This window comes from Leucopleurus acutus (genome assembly GCF_964270905.1).
Source record: "Leucopleurus acutus genome assembly, chromosome: 13".
In the NCBI taxonomy this organism is placed as follows: Eukaryota; Metazoa; Chordata; class Mammalia; order Artiodactyla; family Delphinidae; genus Leucopleurus; species Leucopleurus acutus.
The window spans coordinates 5,005,189-5,025,845 of record NC_139155.1 but is presented as its reverse complement, the minus strand read 5'-3'; the positions used below and the strand labels follow the sequence as shown (position 1 = coordinate 5,025,845).

The window sequence follows — 20,657 nt, the reverse complement described above, 5'->3', positions numbered from 1 at the left end:
TGGAAGTAGTCTCTGTGGGGAACAGGTGAGCAGGAAGAAGTGGCTGGCGGGCAGGTGAGGGTGTTTAGTCCCCTGTCCGAGCAGTGGGATATCGTTTGCAGCTGTGCTTAGGAGTTGGTGGTGGAGACACCCCAGTGGGCAGGGTTGATCCAGGGCTTAGGCTGTGCCCGATGGTGTGATGGAGGAGATGAAGTCAGTCAAGACGTCGCCCACGGAGAGGCTGAAGGGATGCACAGGGGCATTCAGGTTGAATGGGGAGAAAAGAAGGACAGGAGGACGAGAGGTGGGGAGGTCTTGGATGGGTCGAGGGACTGGACGTCTTGCTGTGGCCCAGAACGGGGGAGGGCAGGCTCGTGACGAGGGGGCCAGGAGGAGGGAAGCTGTGAGCAGAGGTGGGATAAGGCGGCGAAAGATTTCAGAGGTGGGGCCCTGCGACCCCAGAGCGCTTTGTTAGCATCCCTGCCTGATGAGATACAGGTCCTAAGCTACAGTGACTAAATGGAAGATTCACCTGGCAGGGCTTTAAAGATGGCGACAGAGGCAGAGAAGGGCCAGCCGCCAGGAAAGGGGAGAGGCAATGGGTCAAAGAGAATTAAAAAACCCAAACTCATTAGAACTTGGGAACCGATTGGACATAATGTGCCTGGGAGAAATCCAAGATCATTTTTTTTTAAGATTTTTTTTTGATGGGGGCCATTTTTAGAGTCTTTGTTGAATTTGTTACAATATTGCTTCTGTTTTATGTTTTGGTTTCTTGGCCGCGAGGCATGTGGGATCTTAGCTCCCCGACCAGGGATCGAACCTGCACCCCCTGCCCTGGAAGGCGAAGTCTTAACTACTGGACCACCAGGGAAGTCCCCAACATCATTTTAAGGGGATAGATTTATAGGACTGGCATCTCTCCTTGTTTTGGAAACGGCAAGCTAGGAGGAAGTAATTGTAGGAGAAGATGTTCCAGTCTAGACCTCCTCAAGTTCAGAAGCTGGGAGCACACCAAAGTGTTATGTACCATAAGCGACTAGAAGCTTTAGGTCTTGTGAGTAGGTCAAAGGTCAGACCTACGGAAGGAGCGCTGAGAGTCTGGCGGTTGTAAAGGAAGTCCCGTGGGCCTTGAAGCTCTGTGTGTAGAGTGATCCAAGGATTAAGCTGGGGGCGAAAAGACAGAAAAGAAGTCATCAGAGGAGACGTAAGTAGAATGGTCCTGCAGGAGGACAAGAACAAGGAGAAGAAAGTTTCCTGGAGAATTTTCTGGAAGGAGGGCTGAGCATGAGATGGCGTGAAACCAAGAGCAAGGCAGCTGTGCTGCACGTCAGCCGTTAGGCCAAGGAGGGGCTGGTGGTCTGGGATTCGGCACTGTTGGTGGCCAGGCTGGGGCTGAGGTTGGTTTCGGGGAATTCAGTGGGACCTGAAGACGTGGGGGGCAGACGCTCCACATCGTGTGACAGAAGCACGGTGGTGACAACCTCAGCTGACCCCTGAGCACTGAGGGCCACCCGGGGTGGGCCTGCCGCCTGGTGAAGGTGTCTCTGAGCAGCCACGGCGAAAAGCAGCTCCCTTCCCGTTCCCTGTCTTGCAGGTGAAGTGCAGAGATCAGGATTTCCACTCGGGGACCTTTGGTGGGATCCTTAACGAACCCATGGCGGATCTGGTCGCTCTTCTTGGTAATGTCTTCTTCCGTTTCACTTTTTAAGCATCAGGGAATCTGCTAACGTAGTTCTGTCTGACTCAGTTGTCTCCCCCTTGGTTTCCAGGCCAGCCCTGAATAAGGGTGGAGTGGAGGAAGACCACGGTCTTAGCTTCCCCCTTGGCTAAACGTTTCTTAGGCTTATTACGTCCATGTTGTTTCTCTTCATGGACTGAAACCCTTCCTCAATCCACCCCCTTTCCTTTCACTGGATGTTGCGACCCATCTGGCTGTACTTGAGGATAGTGGCAGAGACCTTTCTGGAGAAGCATCCAGAGTTGGTGCCCAATCTACCCACACCTCTTGGCTTCCTTCCTGTGAGTCGCGTGGTCCCACGTGGCTCAGCGACGTCACTGAGTTTGCTCGTTGTCCCTGCCCGTGACCTCCTCAGGTGGTGGGCCTGGTGGATGCAGGTGGGAGTCGTGTGTGTGTGTGTGTGTGTGTGTGTGTGTGTGCGTTCGTGTGTGTTTCCAGAGAGCCAGCTTGCCCACCTGACTCACCTGGAGCTCTTGCCTACATTCGGACAGCCCAGCCTCCGGGTGGATCCCGGAATTGAAGGAGGCTTCATCTCCAGGGCCTTGCTTGCACAGTCCTGGCAGGGACACTGCGCACATTCATAGTCATAATTTGGTTCTTTTTAAAAAAGAGGTTTTCAGGTTACATAAGCCTCAGACCTCGCAATACCTGGATCTTTCTCACCTTTCTCACCGTTAAAGAACAAAGAAAATTTGTTCTTTAACGGTAGTTGCATTATGGTTTTTACCTTATGAGCTATGGAGCATTTGGTGAAGCAGATAAACAAACCAGAAATGATCACGTACATCCTAAGACTTCTTCCAGCAGGTCCGCTGATTAGCTGTGTCCCACAGCCAGGTGTGATGTCCCAAGGGCGACTTTATGCAAATTTTACAACGTGCCCCTTTTGGGCAAACTGCCAAAAAGCACTCCCTCTTTGGGAATCAATTAGCAAAAGTCTCTCTTTTTTTCCATATTGACACAGTTCTACCTTGGCCACGCCCTCCTGAATCCCCTTGGCCTCTGGCAGCCTCCGACAGGGAAGGGGCGACCTGTTGGGAGGTTGCCTCTGGGTCTTCAGTATCACCTTTATTCTAGAGCTTCCTGCTCCTTCATTGTCCAATTAAATCCATCTATCTATCTACCTATCTATCTCTCTATCCATCCATCCATCCATCCATCCATGTCATCAGCATCTGCTTCTTTTATAGATGCTCATTGATGATTTTTCACTCATTGCTGTTAATCCCCAAACTTTTTCACAAATAACAGAGCAGTGTATCTGCTTCGCCACTACGAAAGCTTTTGTGGTTATGACGTGGCTCGTAGACTAGACCTCAAGGCTGTTACGTTTTTGATTAAAAATGAGTATTTATTATATTATTGTGGTGTGTGTAGGGGAGGGAGGTTGAGAAGGAACGATGACTTTCAGTTTCTCAGGTTTGTACATATATTCACATACATATATATTTAAAATATTTTTCTAATGAACACATTACTTTTTAACTCAGGATAAGATAAAACTAAAAAAGGAACCTTGTTTATGATGTAAGAGTGTAGCTGAGAACTTGCATGTAACACAGGTAAGTCACTCCAAATGTAACTGATTGCAGAGCCGTGTGTTTCCATCCCTTTGCCTACAAGGTGGACGTTAAAACGGGTCTGACGCAGGCTGAGTCTTCCTGGTGACCGGCTCCTTTCTCCCACCGTCACCTCTGGGACGTGAGCTACTGACAAGTGGCTCTGCTGTAGGGCCCAGGGCCGGTCACAGGGCCGGTCACAGGGCCGGTCGCAGGCCCGCTGCAGCCCCAGGAGGGTCCCTGAGGCTCTGCTCCAGGACCAGGACCCCACGCACCTGTAGCTTCCACCCGCCTTTGTCTCCTGTGTGTTTCTCATAGGCAGCCTAGTGGACTCTTCTGGTCGAATTCTGATCCCTGGAATCTATGACCACGTGGCTCCTGTTACAGAGGAGGAAAAGAGAACATACGAAGCCATCGATCTGGACCTTGAGGAGTACCGGAACAGCAGCCAGGTTAAGAAATTTCTGTTTGACACCAAGGTAGGTCACACGTTGACGGGTAACCTGAAAGAGGAACGATGAAAACCCGTATTTTCCCAGTGCCTAGTTTGCTATGTGCTGCTGTTCTGCACATCTCAGAGCTGAGAGCACGTGCTAATCAGGGGCAGGTTTCCCTTCACGAAACCTCGTGGTCCTCGTGGTCTAGACCAACTGGGCCTTTTCTTGGGGTCCATCTGGCACCGGCCTCAGGCGCCTAACCACAGGGCAGTGATTCACTTCACAGCCGTGCGTTTCCAAACTGGCTTATGAGACTCACGCCAGCCCTCAGCCAGTGAGCTGAGCTTCCTATCTATCTGTTTAAAGGTTGAGAATAGACTGAGATCATTTCAGCTCCAAGACCCCTAATTATTCATTTTTTAAAAGACAAAACCAAGAGCTTTACGGGGCTAATGTGTAAATTGCCACGTTGCTGTTTGAGTGTAGTAAGTAAACGCAGAGCCCAAAGCACTGGCTACTGGTAAATTCAGATTTTGTTCTTTCCCCTTCTACTTCTCCTCCTCCTTAAAATAACAACAAAACAAACAAACAAAAAAGACCCTTGCCTGCTGTGGTGTTAGGTAGCTCTGGCTGGCTCCTGGGCAGACGCTCCAGGAGAGGGAAAAATGCCGAATACAGGTGGGGAGTTTACTCTTATGAAGTATGTCTCTTGCCTCAGACTAGCTCTCTGGTGGCCACTGGCTCAAATGTCTGTAGATTTCTTTGAAACCTTCTGGAAAATAAAATGCATTTAGCATATAAATTATCATGGCAATGACTGGGGATAGAAATTTACAGTTGAACCCCAGGTTTGGAAAGGGCCCCTTTGCCATCTGTTAACTGCAAACTTCAGAGCTGGAGTGGTGAGGGGCCCTTGTCAGTGGAAGCAGCTAGGGCAGGTGAAGGCAGCAGAGGGTCTCAGGTCCTGAGGGAAAAGTCCACCTGTACTATTAGTCCAGACATATCTAAGTAAGGTGCTAATTAACTTGTCATGAATGGTGTCACAGATGTACAGAAATTGGTGATACAAGCAATATAATTCAACTGGGTTTTAACTAAACACTCCTCTATATAGTAAAATGATTTTATTTTACTTTAGGGGGAACTTCTAATGCACCTGTGGAGATACCCATCTCTTTCTATTCATGGGATCGAGGGCGCGTTTCATGAGCCTGGAGCCAAAACAGTCATCCCTGGCCGAGTGATAGGAAAATTTTCAATCCGTCTAGTCCCTCACATGAATATGTCTGTGGTGGAGAAGCAGGTAACCAGCGTGTGTTGTTCTCCCGCCCAGTGGCAGTGCCATTTCTGAGCGCCGCACACCACAGTTTAGCGGGCAGTTCAGCTGTTCGCATAGAAGTATCATTTTTTTTTTTCAATACAAAAGGGACTGGAACAAATGTCAAGAAACTGATAAACTTTTGTGCGGTAGAAACCTCTTTGCTCAATTATACGCAATTATAGTAGTCAGATAAGTAACCGTTCAGAGTTGGAGTGATGGGAAATTTTTAAAAATTAAATGGTAGCTATGAAGGCAAGATGAGTTTTACACCCAGATGGAGAAGCTAACTGCCTACGGCTGGGCTGAGCTGGGACATCTCAAGCTGCAGTCATCAGTTTGTCTGTGCTGTTCTGAAATCTACACTCTGAAAGCAGCCATGTTAATGAAAACGTTCCTTATCTGGAGGGAGTGCCTGTCTCAGTTATCCATCAGTCATCAGTTTACCCCAAGTATAACAGAAAGTAGACTCTGAATGAATAAGCTCAGGAAACACCTCATCCCACCCCCGTCTATCCCACTGTCCCTTTCATTGTCTTCTCAGTGCTGATTACATCCTAAAATACTCTCCATCCTTCCTCCCTCCTTCCCTTTTTGTCCCTCTGTCTACAACGTATAAATTCCACGAGGGCAGGACTGTCCTGGTTGTGCTCACAGCTGTGACCCCGGCACCCAGAACAGTTCCTGCCACATGACAGGCGTCCATTAACATTGGTTGAAGCAAATATTGGAAGGATTTTTTTTTCTTTTTTTTTTGCCGCACCACGCGGCCTGTGGGGTCCCAGTTCCCCGACCAGGGATTGAAACTGGGCCCTTGGCAGTGAGAGCACGGAGTCCCAACCGCTGGAGCGCCAGGGAAGTCCCTGGAAGGGCTATTTTAGAGTATGGAGTTGTTCTCAGAGGATTTCCTGACTAGCGGCTGGAACAGAGCCAAGAAAGAGAAGGGCGCTGATGACACGGGTCCTTCACAGCTTAGCTTGGAACTGCTTCCACTTCTCAGAAATTTCCAAACACATGGTATTCCCCATAAGAGTCAATAAGGTACTGGTAAGTCCAAAAAGAGTGGTCGTCAGACGGAGAAGTTGTACTTGTATTGTGTTTCATAATTACCAAAATTCATAATAACGAAACGTTAATAGTCAGACACCCTGGTGAGTATGGGGAGGGTCACAGCTGGGATTGGAGGGTCTGGGGACAGAAGGGGAGTGAGAGCTTGCGTTCCTCCCACTGGCGAAGCTCCCAGTCCTGGAGCCCTGCTCACCCCACGCCATCCCTCCGGAAGAACTAAGGTAAAACCCAAATACTTGAATTTGTTGGGTTGAGATTTCATCAGTTTCTTGTTGAAAGACGACTGTATGTTCATGGTATGAGAGAATAACTTGAAATTTTCTTTTCCACCTGAAAATGTTCCTTTTAGGTGAAGCAGCATCTTGACTATATATTCTCCAAAAGAAATAGCTCCAACCAGATGACTGTATCTATGACGCTAGGACTACACCCGTGGGTTGCAAATATCAGAGATAATCAGTATCTTGCGGCAAAAAGAGCCATCAAAACAGGTTGGACTTCAGATATTTTTATTTTTTTATTTAAAAAAATTTTTAACATCTTTATTGGAGTATAATTGCTTTACAATGGTGTGTTAGTTTCTGCTGTATAACAAAGTGAATCAGTTATACATATACGTATGTTCCCATATCTCCTCCCTCTTGCGTCTCCCTCCCTCCCACCCTCCCTATCCCACCCCTCCAGGTGGTCACAAAGCACCCAGCTGATCTCCCTGTGCTATGCGGCTGCTTCCCGCCAGCTATCTATTTTACACTTGGTAGTGTGTATATGTCCATGCCACTCTCTCGCTTCGTCCCAGCTTACCCTTCCCCCTCCCCGTGTCCTCATGCCCATTCTCTACGTCTGCGTCTTTATTCCTGTCCTGCCCCCAGGCTCTTCAGCACCAATGCCCTTCACCATTTCAGTAATTTGCTGGAGGGCACCCAGCTATTAGTGGCAAAGCCAGGGTTTAAGCTGACACCATGAGATTTGAATTTGGGGCAAAATGATGGACTTGAAAACCTCCAGTGCTCCTGGAAATGATGACCAACATTTGAAAACATCCTTTTAAAGGCACAGCTGAACTCGCATGAAAGTAAAGGAAATCTTCTGGGATTAACAATGAAGAAGGAGCCCTAATGTAGTGCAGTGAGCAAGCTGACGCGGGCCGCCCTGCGGGGACCTGTTCTTCCTGCTCACAAGGAGGTGTGGGTTTTAGTGGTTTTGGGTCAGCAGGAAGCAGACAACGAGACCCACTACATAAAAGCCTCGCTCCAAGAGCCACGCTCACCCTGGACGGGGTGTGTGTGTGCAAGCTTGGCCGTCCTTGCTTGGGTTTTCGGTGAACACAGAGTCTCCCCTGAGAGTTTTGAACCATGGACCTGTCTTGGCATGGGTTTGGGTCTTTAATTACTGTGTGTGGTTGTGTTCTTCCCAAGCCCATCCTGGACTGCCTGGCTGGTGCAGACGGCCCCAAGGCAGGCCACGTGAGCTTGCACTGAAGAAGCTTCCTGGATATGTGCTCCTTGTATAAAATTACAGAACACAGGAGAAACTCAATTCCAGCCTATCCGCCTCTAAAACCAGCGGTCTTTTTTACAATGCCATTCTGCTTCTCCAGAGGTAGGGAATAGCTTTATTTGTAATTTCCTCAGCGGTGCCTGTTTTGACTTCGTGTATTTCAAAGTCCTGGACAGGATACATGATTGGTGAGCAGGGACACAGGCCTGGGCTTCTGGCTGCCCGGGGAGGAGGAACAGCCAGTCTTTTCTGCAGCAGGAATGGGACACTGCCAACAGTTGCAAAGTGGGGGGCTCTCCTAAAAGCAGGGGGAGTTTTGGGGTCTCTCCAAACGTTAGGCGGGAAGACACTGGCAAGTTTTTATATAGACGATGCACTATACTACAGTTGGGCCTTGGGCCACACCCCCAGAGATGCTGGAGCTGGAACTGGGGGTCCAGACCTCCTTGGAGCCCTCACTGTCTGTCAGGATTATCACTACAGGGACACAGACATTAACAATCACAGGACAAGTCCAAGACCTAGAGCCGTGCTTCTCTGCATAATCATTCCTACTGTCCCAATTGTAGAGCATTTTGCCAATTTTGGAGTGAAGAAAAGAGGAAGAAGGGTTACGAAGATAAATGTCATGCCCCTGAAGAGAGGCGTGTGGTCGAAATGTCAAGGCCTGACGTACTCTTGCAGGAAGGCATGGGCACCTTTGGGCCTGTATGTGTGCTGGACCAGTTCTGCTAACAAAGTCCATCATCTTTATTCACATTCACACCTTGCTCTGTGGGTAAAGAAGGTCGGGCACGCTCTCTCTTGCAACTGTTTCATTTTTCACTCCTGCTCTGTCACCAGCAACTTGTCCTCTACCCTACAAGGTTTGAACTCATCTCTTTCCAGACCCTAGGATATCCGTTAAAACTATTTCCTGGGATACCTTGAAAGTTGAGCACAAACGTTGAGACATTCAGGTGACGGTTGAGTACAGCTATTTATTTGTATATTGGTTACAAACGAAAAAACAAAGAAGTCCCACCTTCCCAATATTTAATTCATGCACCAGCCATAGAAGTGGGCATACCATCTTGTGCCGCTCCTGCCAAAAATGCATGACTTCTTCCAATCAGGAGAAAGCATCGGACAAACCTAAACTGAGGGACATTTTACAAAACAACTGATCAGTACTCTACAAGAGGGTCAAGTTCATGAAAGTCAAAGAGAGGCTGAGAACCTGTCACAGACTAGGAGAGACTCAGAAGCAATGACAAAATGCAGTGTGGGGTTCTGGATTCAATCCTGGTATAGAAAAAGGGAAAAAGTGGTAAAATTCCAATCAGGTCTGAGTCTACTTAATAATATTATTCCAATGTTAATTTCCTATTCTTGATAATTGTACAATAGTTATATGTTAACATTAGGGAAAGTAAAAGGATATATGGGAACTCTGTACTGTTTCTGCAACTTTTCTGTAAGTATAAAATTAGTTCAAAATACAAATTTAAAAATATTTTTAAAAAGTAGATAATTGTACTTCCCTGGCGGTCCAGTGGTTAAGACTCTGTACTTCCACTGCAGGGGCCTCAGGTTTGATCCCTGGTTGGGGAACTAAGATCCCGCATGCTGCATGACCAAAATAAATAAAAAAAGTTTCAAAGTAGATAATTGTAAAGAAGGCAACCACAGGTTTCTTCTTGACTCTGTTGATTTTAGAACAAAAATTATGTGAAATCAAGAAGCTTACCGAACCCAAGTATCAAATTTAATGATTAAAACAAAGAAGAAGAAAAAGACAAGCAAGCGCTGCACTTGAGGCGATTACTGGGGTAGTCTTGCCATTGTTTTACTCAAATGCCTTCTTTTCCTGTGCTTCATTCAGTGTTTGGGACAGAGCCAGACATGATCCGAGATGGATCAACCATACCCATTGCCAGAATATTCCAGGACACCATCCAGAAGAGTGTGATGATGCTCCCGCTGGGCGCGGTGGATGACGGGGAGCACTCCCAGAAGGAGAAGATCAACAGGTGAGTGCGTCCTGTAGGCGCTCGCCCCTCACTGCACAAGCCTGGGTCCTCACACCGGTAACCCCCACACAGGCTGCGTACTTCAGATGCAATTTGTCATCAAGTCTTCCTGTTTAAACTGTACACTGCTTTCCCTCTGTCATCTGAATGGGAATAACAGTGTCTCTATTTCTTTTGTTAGGTGGAATTACATAGAGGGATCCAAATTATTTGCTGCCTTTTTCCTAGAGATGGCTAAGCTGCATTAATCATGGTAGGCCTGACCAGCCTAGGCCTGACCTACTGACAGATCCCCTTTCACACGACCCTGGGCAGGAACAAAATCTAACTATTCAGAGGAATTTGGTCCCCAAAATAGTGTTTTCCCTTGGACATCTGGACCAGTAATAAAATATTTCCAAGGCGCAGACATCGGACGTGGTTTTGTGTCACCGTGCACACCTTTCTAAAGCCACAGCCACCTTCAACAACCTGACTTCCCTGAGTCCTGCTGCGGCTGCCCCAGGCCTGGACTCACGGTACCCTTCAGGATGAGGACACGTCTCTGATGAGATTCTCCGCTTGCGATTTGATTGGTGTAGTCACTGCAGTTTGCGTTCTAGGCCTCTAAGTGCTTGACACACAGTCATCCCATCCGGTGACTGTCCATCCTACATCACCCCTGCTTTCACCACTTGTGCCCTTTATCTTATTGACAAACATGTTGGTCCCCAGCACTGCCTACTGTAATTTCCCTGTGGGCTCATTTTTAGAGGCGTTACTAAAGCATGATACCGCATTAACCTCTTGCTTCCCCTTCATTTATTTTTCCTGCTTCTTCAAAAGTGCTGAAATGGAAATGATCAATATTCATATGCTTATGCCATCTGGGATTCCTTGTGCGAAAATGAATACTTTCTAAGTTCCAAGCCTCTTTACCTTTGCTGCAATTGATGCCAGCCGACTGCCCCTCCTGCAGCCTCTTCTTTCTTCCTGCCCCGTCAGTGAAGGCCTCCTTGCTCTCTTTAACATCTGCGCACCTGTCAATGCGCCACAGCAGAATTAATCCTGATAGAATTTCTCTCACCCTGCGGGAACTGTACTCAGTGACTACATCTAATAGATTGCTCAAAGCTTTTAATAGCATCGGTTTTAGATAGAGAGCTAATCAACCCTGACATCAGTAACACATTCTATATTTAAAGCCGTCAGCTAATGCTGGGTTCATTAATCATTTTAGTTAACCATCTTGTTTGGCTGGATTGGATTTGACAGTGTAAACAAACAAAAAATGCAATTTTTCTACAGTTGAGTCTATTTAAACAAACAGATTTAATCTCTATAAATTATTTAAATCACATTAATGGAGAAGAATTTAAAGGTTTGTTAAAAATGTTTCTCATGATTCTAAATAAAAAACAAGCATAACACATTCCATGGCTTCATGGGTTCTTGAAATGTCAGTTTTAAAACTTGCTGCACCTCATCTAAAATGGCTGGACCAGAGGGCCAGTAATTCGGCTTGTCCTGAACTGCGTCACAGAAATGGGACCCAGCTGAGGCTTTAGCCACTTTTCCTCTGATGCTGGAGAACATTTAAATGCTGTCTGTTGAGTATGGGCAGGAATTTGATATTTTTTTGCTATTAATCTTGGTTTGTGCTTGCCAGATTACATAGAATCTTTTGACATTTTGGATTTTGTGGGACCTAACTGGTGTATTTGGCAGACTTCTCAAGAACTAAATATACAAGAAGTTTATGATCCCCATTTATATTTTTAAAAGGGTGTTCATATTAATCAATTAACAAGGCTGGTTAAAATGTATTGTAACCGCTTCTGAGCAATGTAACATCAGTTTGTTTTACCAAGCATCTAAATTATAAGATTACTCATTCACTGATCTACGTTCCTGCTGAATCTCTTGAGACTTGCAACGTCTGGTTAATTATTCAGCTACCACCAGGCAAGAAAGGCAGGACAAAGGCTGAGGTCACTGAGTCTAGGAGATCCCAACCTTGGAATGTCTGGGTGCAGAGCCATAGTTTTCTGCCTCTAGGGGTCACGATGAGTGTCCCCAGCTCTCCCAGGTCCATCTGGGTTTTCTACCCGGCCCCAAGCCAGGTGCCTACCTGGGTTCTGCTGTGATCTGGAGTCAGAAGGGAAGTATTTTCAGGGCAGTTACACACATACGGGTGACAGAAATCTACCCGCTTATTGGCCAGGAGGCCAGGTAAAATTTTTAAATATTCTCTATCTCCAATCTCTGTCTTCCATTTCCAACTCATCTCTGTACTTTAGGGGTCCAGTGAAGTGCGCTGCACACAGTAGGTGCTCAATATTGCACGCTAAAATCCTCCTCTTGGTTCCGCAGCTGCATTTTTGGGCTTTCCCTGGCCTGGACTTCTATCTTTATGCTCTTTGCCTCACATCGTTCCTCGCTGAAACCGTCTTGGGAGCAGCTAGCACTGGGAAAAAGCACATGAAACAAGTCATGCTGAGGTGCCATCGACTGATAACAGCGCCCGTGTATCCGCCCAGGCAGCACTTGTCTGCGCAGGGGCCACAAACCAGCCGCCGTGAGCCCCATACGGCTACCTTCAGTGCGTTTCACGTGGCCTTCACGTTGTTCTAAGCACTTCTGAATTGGATGCCAGCATCTCAAAATCAGCAGACCTCACCCAAATGATTTCTCTTGAGCGGTCAGAAGACTGGGTAACACCATCTGCGGTTCGTGCAGGGTGACAGCCCGCTGAGCTGAGGAGAGGCTGTGCTGAGCACAGTGCCTGGCCCATAATATGTGCTCAGTAAGTTTCTTAGACGCAGAGTAAGAAGGAAGCTCACGAATAATACAGTTGTATTTGGCTTCTCACTTCTGATAAGTAACTCTCACTTAAAAACAACAAGCCCCGGACTTCCCTGGTGGCGCAGTGGTTGAGAGCCCGCCTGCTGATGCAGGGGACATGGGTTCGTGCCCCGGTCCGGGAAGATCCCACATGCCGCGGAGCGGCTGGGCCCGTGAGCCATGGCCGCTGAGCCTGCGCGTCCGGAGCCTGTGCTCCGCGACGGGAGGGACCACAACAGTGAGAGGCCCGCGTACCACAAAAAAAATAAACAACAACCAAAAAAAACACAACAAGCCCCCAAACAAATACCATTTTATGATAGGTCCAAATGATTTTTAAATACTATACTATTTTAAATATCTAGTGTTATATGTATTCAATGCCATCTAGCTATTATTTTTAAATTTTATGTTTCAATTCAAGTTTGAATACTAACTGAACATGTAGTAAACAGTTAAATAATGAGTTGCGGACTTATGTAAGATGAAATAAAATATTTGTTTCAGTGGTAATGTACCTGTGGTTAAATCTAGCATAATTCTATTATCTATCTGTAATACCGCTGCTGTTCATGACAAGCAGCAAACTTAAACCCAGGCCTAACACCTGCACATATCATTTCTGTTCTTCCACTGAACAGCTCTCTAACATCTGCATTCTGTATCGCAGGCCACTTAACTGGTAAGAAAGATAATCTCCCTCTTTACTATATCAGAACAGCTTTCCTCTTTGGGAAGCAAGCTCTGGGAGGTCGAGGCTGGCTTGGGGGTGTTCTTTGTTCAGCTGTCCAAAGGCTCAATCAGTCGATGAAATGAAGCCAGAAATACAGATTTCCTGAAGCAAAGTGTTCTTTTTCTTTCCAGCATGAGGTGGAAGAGAACGGATTAATGACTATAATTTCTTAACAGTTACGATAAGTAAATAAATGCTTCTGAGCTTTCTTTGACTAGGTAGATTGAAGAGAAAAAAAACTGTCACTACGTGGAAAAATTTTATTTAAAAAATTATTCTAGTGTAATTTCTTATTGAGAATGAAAAAAGATGTCAGAGAAATTATGCCTTTGACTATAATAGAAAATATGAAGTTTTACATCATCTCACCTCCCACATTAAAATTCACCAAAACAGCATTCAAAGAGAACTTAGATTTAAAATTCTAGCGTGGGTGGTTAAGTGTTCCTAGCCTACTCTCATTGTTACTGTAGGTAGGCATGTGAGTGTAGTGGCAGAAAATGTTAACTTAAAGGAAATTAGAACTTTAAATGACACTGTTAAAAGTAAATGAGTCATCAAGAATGGTTAGTCACCAAAATTTTCAAATTTTAAATAATTATAGTCAAATAAAGGCAGCTATCTAAATTTTATTTAAAACCCCACTTGAAAAACTGGAAGGCAGACTTTAGGGCTCCTACAGAGTGAGGGGAAGAGGTTCAGGAAAGGACAGTCACAGAGGGGAAGCAGTGCATTCTGCACGCCCTGCCTAGGTCTCTGGATGACCTCTGAACCATGCCTGTGTGAGGCGGACGAAAGCCTCTTGGCTAAGGCTGAGGGGACTGAATGTGACTTCAGCTGCTACCATGACAGGAGAGACAAAGTTAAGGAGTAGCAGTACAGCCAGAACAACTGCCTGTTAAAACAGTGACGACAACAGCCAACCTCTTCAGAAGAATAGAAGTGAATTCAGAGTCTCTACGTTATATTACTCAAATATTTAGGATACAACCAGAATTACTGGGCATTTAGGAAAAAGGGAAACATGACTCACAATCAAGAGAAAAGAGCAAATTAATGAAGATTAACCCCAAGATGATTCATACGCTGGAATTAGCAGACAAATATGTCAAAGCAGCTATTATAACTTTGCTCAAAGACACAGTGGAAAATATGCCTTTAGTAAATGAACCAATAGGGAATCTCAGCAGAGAAACAGAAATGGTAAGACAGAACAAAATAGAAATTTTAGAACTAAAAGATACAATATCTGAATTAAGAACAAAAAAAATCACTAGCTGCTTTTAACAGATGATTGGAGATGACAGAAGAAAGAATCAGAATAGATCAATAAAAATCCAATCTGAAGGTCTGAGAGAAAGAAAAGAATGAAACCAAAACAAAAAAGGACAGAGCCTCAGTGAGTTATGTATATCAAGAGGTGTAATATATATTTAATTGAAATTCAAAAGAAAAAGAGAGAATGGTGAAAAGTAACAGTATTTGGAGAAATAATGGTCCCAAATTTTCCAAACTTGGTGAAATACATAAATTTACAGGTGTTCAAAGTTCAGAAAACCCCGAATAGTATAAATATGAAGAAAATCATGCCTAGGTACATCACAATCAGATTGCTGAAAGCCAAAAATACAGAGAAAATTTTGCAAGTAGCCTGAGAAAAATGACAAATTACATACAGGGAAACATAAAAGGGAGAAAAACATCTGAATGACCTCTGCTCATCAGGAAAAAATGGAGGCCAGAAGTAATGGAAAGACATCATCTTTGGCAAACATGTCTTAAAGAAGCTCCAAAGGAGCTTTATTTTATATATATATATATATATATATATATATACACACACACATATATATTTATAAAGGATATATATATTATATATAAATTTTCCTAATAAGACACAGAAAAACAAATTTTTCCTATATTCTTGGATTCTCTTGAGCATTGCATGACACGTAGGTGCTTAATAAACTACAGCTATCACCGCTGTATTATCTAATGGAACAGTCTTTTAATGAGAGTAACAGTATTAGACACTATTACTGTGGCTTAGAAATTTTAGAGCCTCTTCTATTAACAGAATGACGAAAGACCGGAACTTTACCCTAAATGACTAATTTTATACACGAGGAAGTCAGGTTGACTTCCTTAAGGTCACTGTCCTTAAGGTTGACTTCCTTAAGGTATGATGCAAAGGTCCTGACTCAGTAAAATACTGCATGATGGGGAACTGAAAAACAAACTCAGAAGAAAAATAAACTCGCTGCTCAAAGAAGGAAGATGAAATGTTAACTCAGTTCCCAGGGTAAGAAAGGTAGCAAGGTCAATCTCCTACAAATCAACAGAATGCCTCTTCAACATGGAAAACAGTGCTAGCTACTCTTAAGTGTTGAGAAATTCATCACCTTCTCATCCAAGACGAACACTCTTGAACTAGCTATTCATTAAAAGATGCAAGGTGGACTGGAAAAGGCTGACTCTGGAGTTTGAAAAGTGAGTTCCACCTTTACTAGCTGTGTGATCTTGGAACAGTTATTTAACTCTTCTAAATTACAACTTCCTGTTGTGGGTGACGGACATGAGAATTCATGTGGATTACAGTAAAAATTCGACCAGATAATGTCTATGAAAAGTACTCTGTAAACCAGTATTTAAAACGTTATTATCACCTGAATATTCTGACTTAAATAGCGTAGAGCTGGAACTGGCCTTGAGAGATGGGTTTGGTTTAGAAAGCCTACCATCATTATTACAGGGCCATCCTTTAAAAACTCCGTTTACCTAAAATTTTACAAATCCAATTATTTAAGAGCTTTCCCTATACCTACAAGATAAAGTCAAAACTGCTGAGCAAGCGGTGTCTCAAGCTGATCGCAAGTGGGATGTCGCCGCTCATCTCTACATAGGTGTCCGTCAGAGCACTTTGCAAGCCGCGGTCTTCCTTCCTGGATCTGGAGTTTCCGGGGAAGGGCTGTAAGCTTCAGGTCCGCGGATGCTCCCGCAAGAGGGGCAGGCGGCGGCGGGGACGACCACGCTTCGGTCGTGCCTTACTTTCTTCCTAACAATTCTTGCGCTGCGTCGCTACCGTTAATAAAAACGGTCCGGCGGGGGCTTTTTAAACACCTAGAGCGTTTCCGGCTTTTATTGCCAAACTGGCCGGCCACCACACTCGGTGCTCTGCCTCCCCTTTAGTATCGGAACTCGGCTCGTGGCTCTCTGCGGCCCGTGACTCCGAGGATCCTTTCTTGGAGTCCACCGACAGATTGTCCTCAACATCTAGGGTTGCGCACGCGCCTGGCCCAGCAGAGAAACCGTGTCCCCGTAGACGGGCGCCTAGAAGCGCCGGGCACCGTTCGGGGCCCGGAAGGCCCAGGGCAGCGGCCGCTCGCCCCGCGCCGCCCTCTGCGCTCACGCGCCGCCCTCGGGGGTCCTCTACGGCGGGCGGGCGGGGGACGGGGTGGGGTGAGGAGACATGGGACACGTAAGGGGCGGAATGTCCAGAGGAATCCGCTTGGGGACTCTCCCCAAACCCCACTTGGCCCTCCGGCTCAGACACTTCCAGCCGGACGCATCTCCCCTTCTTTAGATTGACTTCTTCGGCTTTCCGTTTTCCTCTCTTGCGGAGGGGCGGAACTTCCGGTCCCATCTCCTAGCAACTTCCGGCGAGAGCTGACAGACAAAAAAAAAAAAAACAAGAGGCACATAGGTGCACCGGCCAGTCGGGACAGAAAAAGGGAACTCGATGTGGGTTTTACTAATCCAGTTCCAGGATCCTGGTTTTTGGTCATGGTGTCCGGCGCGCAGTCCACGAAGGAGTCGGCCTGAAGACCACCGGAAGTCGCTCAGCGGAGAGACAGGAAGTCCCGCCCCTTCCTCCCAAAGGGAAGACGGTGAGCCGGAGGAGTCAGTCAGAGGGGCGAGCAGGAGCGATTCCGTCGGCAAACAGGTAAGTTATTCTCTGGCCGGGGCGGGGGGTTTGGAGGCGGGGACCGTCCAGCGTCAGCGTGGGGCCTGGGGGCGGTGGCTTGAGGGCCCGGGCCCGGGCGGCTGGGCGCCGGGAGCCCCGCCAGGGCCCTTCGCTCTTCCTCCTCCCCCCTTCCCCCCGCCTCCGCCCCTCCCCGCTCGCCGGTCCCTCCCGACGCCGCCCAGACTCACCCGACACACGCCCGCCGCCCGCGCGGCCTCGCGGCCGCCCGGGCTCCACGCCGCCAGCCGCTGCTCGCCCCGAGGCCCAACTCACACGGGCCTGGCTGTCAGGGCGGAGGCGGCGATTCCGCGCGCCCCTGCCCGCGGTCGGGCGCTTCTCACCGCCGGGCTTCCCCCGAGTGAAACGCACACGCCGAGCTGCCGCGTGTCGGTTTCCTCCGGCTGCCCGCCCCCTCCCGGTCTCCCGGAGCCGCGCCGCTGCCACCAGCGTCGGCTTCCGTTTAGGACGCCGGCCGGGCAGCGGTCTGGAGCGCTGGTGCCCGAGAGCGGCACGACTGGAAGGGAGGGTCCTAGCCGCTTGGGTTCAGCCGCTCTGCCCTGGACGGAGACCCCAGGCTGCCGCACACCACTTTTTGCAGCAGCGGGTACCCCTCTTCCCAGCTAGCGGGCACGTCCTGTGTGTGCTTGTCCGCTTTCTGGGGACCAGTCTGGTGGAGGCGGGTGGCAGGAGCGGCTGACCCCTGTCGGCTGCGTCGAGGTGGGAATAGCTTGTTTATTTTCAAGGGGGAATTCTGGAGTGGGATATCTTGGCAGGGTTGGCATCCAGGGACACACGAGTAGGATTTATTTTATAGGTAACCATAACCCTAATGGTGACTGAGGTATAACGTTACAGCTCGTGCCCGTGGAACTAATTACAGTGTGCACCTGTTCTGCGGCGAGGTGTTAGTCCAGCTGGAACACCGTGCAGGGAAGGACGCTGATTATCTATTGACTAGAACATCATTAGGAGAGCTCATTTGATATATACGCTGTATACTTTATTTAGCACAGCAGTTTGTAGAGCAGGAATTAACTCCTTTCCACCAACTGAGACCCAGGTTAAATAACTTGACCAAAGTTAACGTCCGGATTCAAATCTCAAATGTTTGTTATTCATTCTTCTTCAAGTTTGCTACATGTGAAATTACTAACTCCTAGTGTCATGTCTGGAAAACACTAAGGCGGGGACTTCCCTGGTGGTCCAGTGGGTAAGACTCTGTGCTTCCAATGCAGGGGACCCCGGGTTCGATCCCTGGTCCGGGAACTAGATACCGCATGCATGCCGCAACTAAGAAGCTGGCAAGCTGCAACTAAGAAGCCGGCATGCTGCAACGAATGATCCCTAGTGCTGCAACGAAGAAACAAACAAAACCCGCTAAGGCAAGGCTCTGTAGTAGCTAATGTCTTCTTACACGATGTGTAAGACAGTTGTGATGATTGCTGATAGCGCAGTTGCTATTGGTGCCTTTTTTTAAAAAAAAACCTGTTATTTTGGAATAATTTCAGATTTACACGAAAGCTGCAAGGTAGGACAGAGTTCCACTGGTGTTTAACAAAGCAAAGTGGCTCCACTTAATAATCACTGGTTCCTGCTTCATGCCAGACACCATTTTAGTGCAGGAGAGAGTAACATATTGCCCTAGAAGATTTCAAGGCCCGTTGGAGGAGACAGATACGTAAACAAATGTAATGCCTTTTGCCAAGTGCTGAAATGGAGATACGGGAGCACAGAGGAAATGATCACTGCTGGGGTAGGAGTGGTGAGAGCTTTCAGGATATATTTGAGTGGAGATCTTAAGGGTTAATGGCTATTCACTTGATTGATGGGACATTTTCCCCAACATTCATTCTAATGAGGTTTGTTTTATTAGAGGAGAACTCTCTTCTATAGAACAGACTGTTCTATTTGATTCACCTCCCTCTCTCACAGCCCCTCTAAGAAGAGATTTGTTTCACAGGTAATACAGGTTGCGAGAAGCATCCCAGTTTATAAATCCATGAACAGGAGGATAAATGAAAGCTGTGTAGTAATGGAAATATCTAGATCTATACATTTTTAAATTCTTTGATTTTCTTGCTTGTAAATACTTCTGTGGTTCGATCACAGTCATTATGAGAGGTCATGGAGCACAGTTCTGCACTGTAACTTGGCGTGTTAGATCCCCACACCAGAGGGGACATTTGAGTGTCTTAGCTCTTGCTGCTATAACACAATACCATAGCCTGGGTAGCTGAAACAACAAACATTTATTTATCACAGTTCTGGAGGTTGAGAAGTCCAAGATCAAGGTGCCGATTCCTGCTGAGGGAATCTTCCTGGCTTGCGGATAGCCACCTTCTTGCTCTGTTGTCACGTGTCAGAGAGCGAGAGAACTCTGGTCTCTTCCTCTCGTAAGGACACTGATCCCATCTTGGGGGCCTCACCCTCATGACCTCAGGTAAACCTACCTTCCAGAGGCCCTGCCTCTAAATACTGTCACACTGGGGAGTAGGGCTTCACCGTACGAATTTGGGATGGGGGCTGGGGGCGGGAATTATAATTCAGTCTGTAGCGTAGGTTTCTTGGAAGTTTTGTTATTATGTGGAACTCCTCCAAAATAGACTTGATACAGAACTAAATAGGAAACTGTAAAATTAGAGTTTATATGGCTTTCACTAAAGCAAAGTTAACGCAGTTTTATTTAAAATAATAAGAAATATGATTCAGAGACCAGTTGATGAAAGGGAGAAATTTTAATTGTTTCATTTTGATGAAAGAGAAATCGCTGTGGTTCTCTTTTCACTTTTAGGCCTCATAGAGTTGTCCCATTTTAGAGGGCATAAGGACTGTGGCAGTGATCTATTTTCATTCTCTCATTGTCTGATGAGAGGGCTGAGCCCCCCAGAAGCTAAGTGACAAACATGTCTCAGAAATTAGTGGCAGAACAAGGATTAGAATCAGGCCCCCTGATTTATAGGCTAGGCTTTCTGCTCTTTGAAGCATCAATAGTTCTCAAATTTAAGGTGCATCAGAGCCACCTGGGGGGCTTGTGAAAACACAGGTGCTGGGCATCACCCAGGGGCTGTGATTCAGCAGGCCTGCGCTGGGACTGGGAATTTGCACTCCTGACAGGTGCCTGGGTGATGTTGAAGCTGCTGGCTCTGAGGCCACACTTCGGGAACCCTGGCCTCACGTGATGTTGCCTTTGATCTCTCATAAGAGGAGAGTAAGTAAACCTCTGCAGGTTTTACCCGCCTAACCTTTTCCCTGGTACTCAGAGAATCAAGTTTTTAAATTTTGTATCACAAACAGTAATGCATAAACAACATATGATTAGATGAAAAATAAAAAAGGACTGGAAATGGAGTATTTCTCAGAGTCATTTTGGCATATTCAAGGGTAATTTTTGGAGACAATTCTAGTGGTCAGAGCCACTTACTATTGAAGGGGCTACACATGAGCTGTGAGAGCCCCCAGTCTTACCAACATTCACACTGAAAAGCGTGTCCAGGTTGATTGCTAGGTTGTATGGAGGTAAAAA

General features: G+C 46.7%; 2 protein-coding genes across 2 annotated transcripts in view; both read left to right on the top strand.

Annotated features, from left to right (window-relative positions):
* Window positions 1–9,887, top strand: part of CNDP1 (carnosine dipeptidase 1) — a gene marked incomplete at its 5' end in the record, with an annotated part of 30,404 nt that extends 20,517 nt beyond the window's left edge. Inside the window, 6 exons of the mRNA XM_082852763.1 lie at window positions 1,577–1,661; window positions 3,598–3,758; window positions 4,855–5,028; window positions 6,461–6,593; window positions 9,467–9,614; window positions 9,796–9,887. Of these exons, the coding sequence (XP_082708889.1) occupies window positions 1,577–1,661; window positions 3,598–3,758; window positions 4,855–5,028; window positions 6,461–6,593; window positions 9,467–9,614; window positions 9,796–9,862 (768 nt within the window). The 3' untranslated portion in view covers window positions 9,863–9,887. The remainder of the gene's footprint in view (window positions 1–1,576; window positions 1,662–3,597; window positions 3,759–4,854; window positions 5,029–6,460; window positions 6,594–9,466; window positions 9,615–9,795) is intronic.
* Window positions 9,888–16,955: 7,068 nt separating this feature from the next.
* The window catches only part of ZNF407 (zinc finger protein 407), a gene marked incomplete at its 3' end in the record, with an annotated part of 417,799 nt that continues 414,097 nt past the window's right edge, over window positions 16,956–20,657 (top strand). The window contains exon 1 of the mRNA XM_082853707.1: window positions 16,956–17,113. The remainder of the gene's footprint in view (window positions 17,114–20,657) is intronic.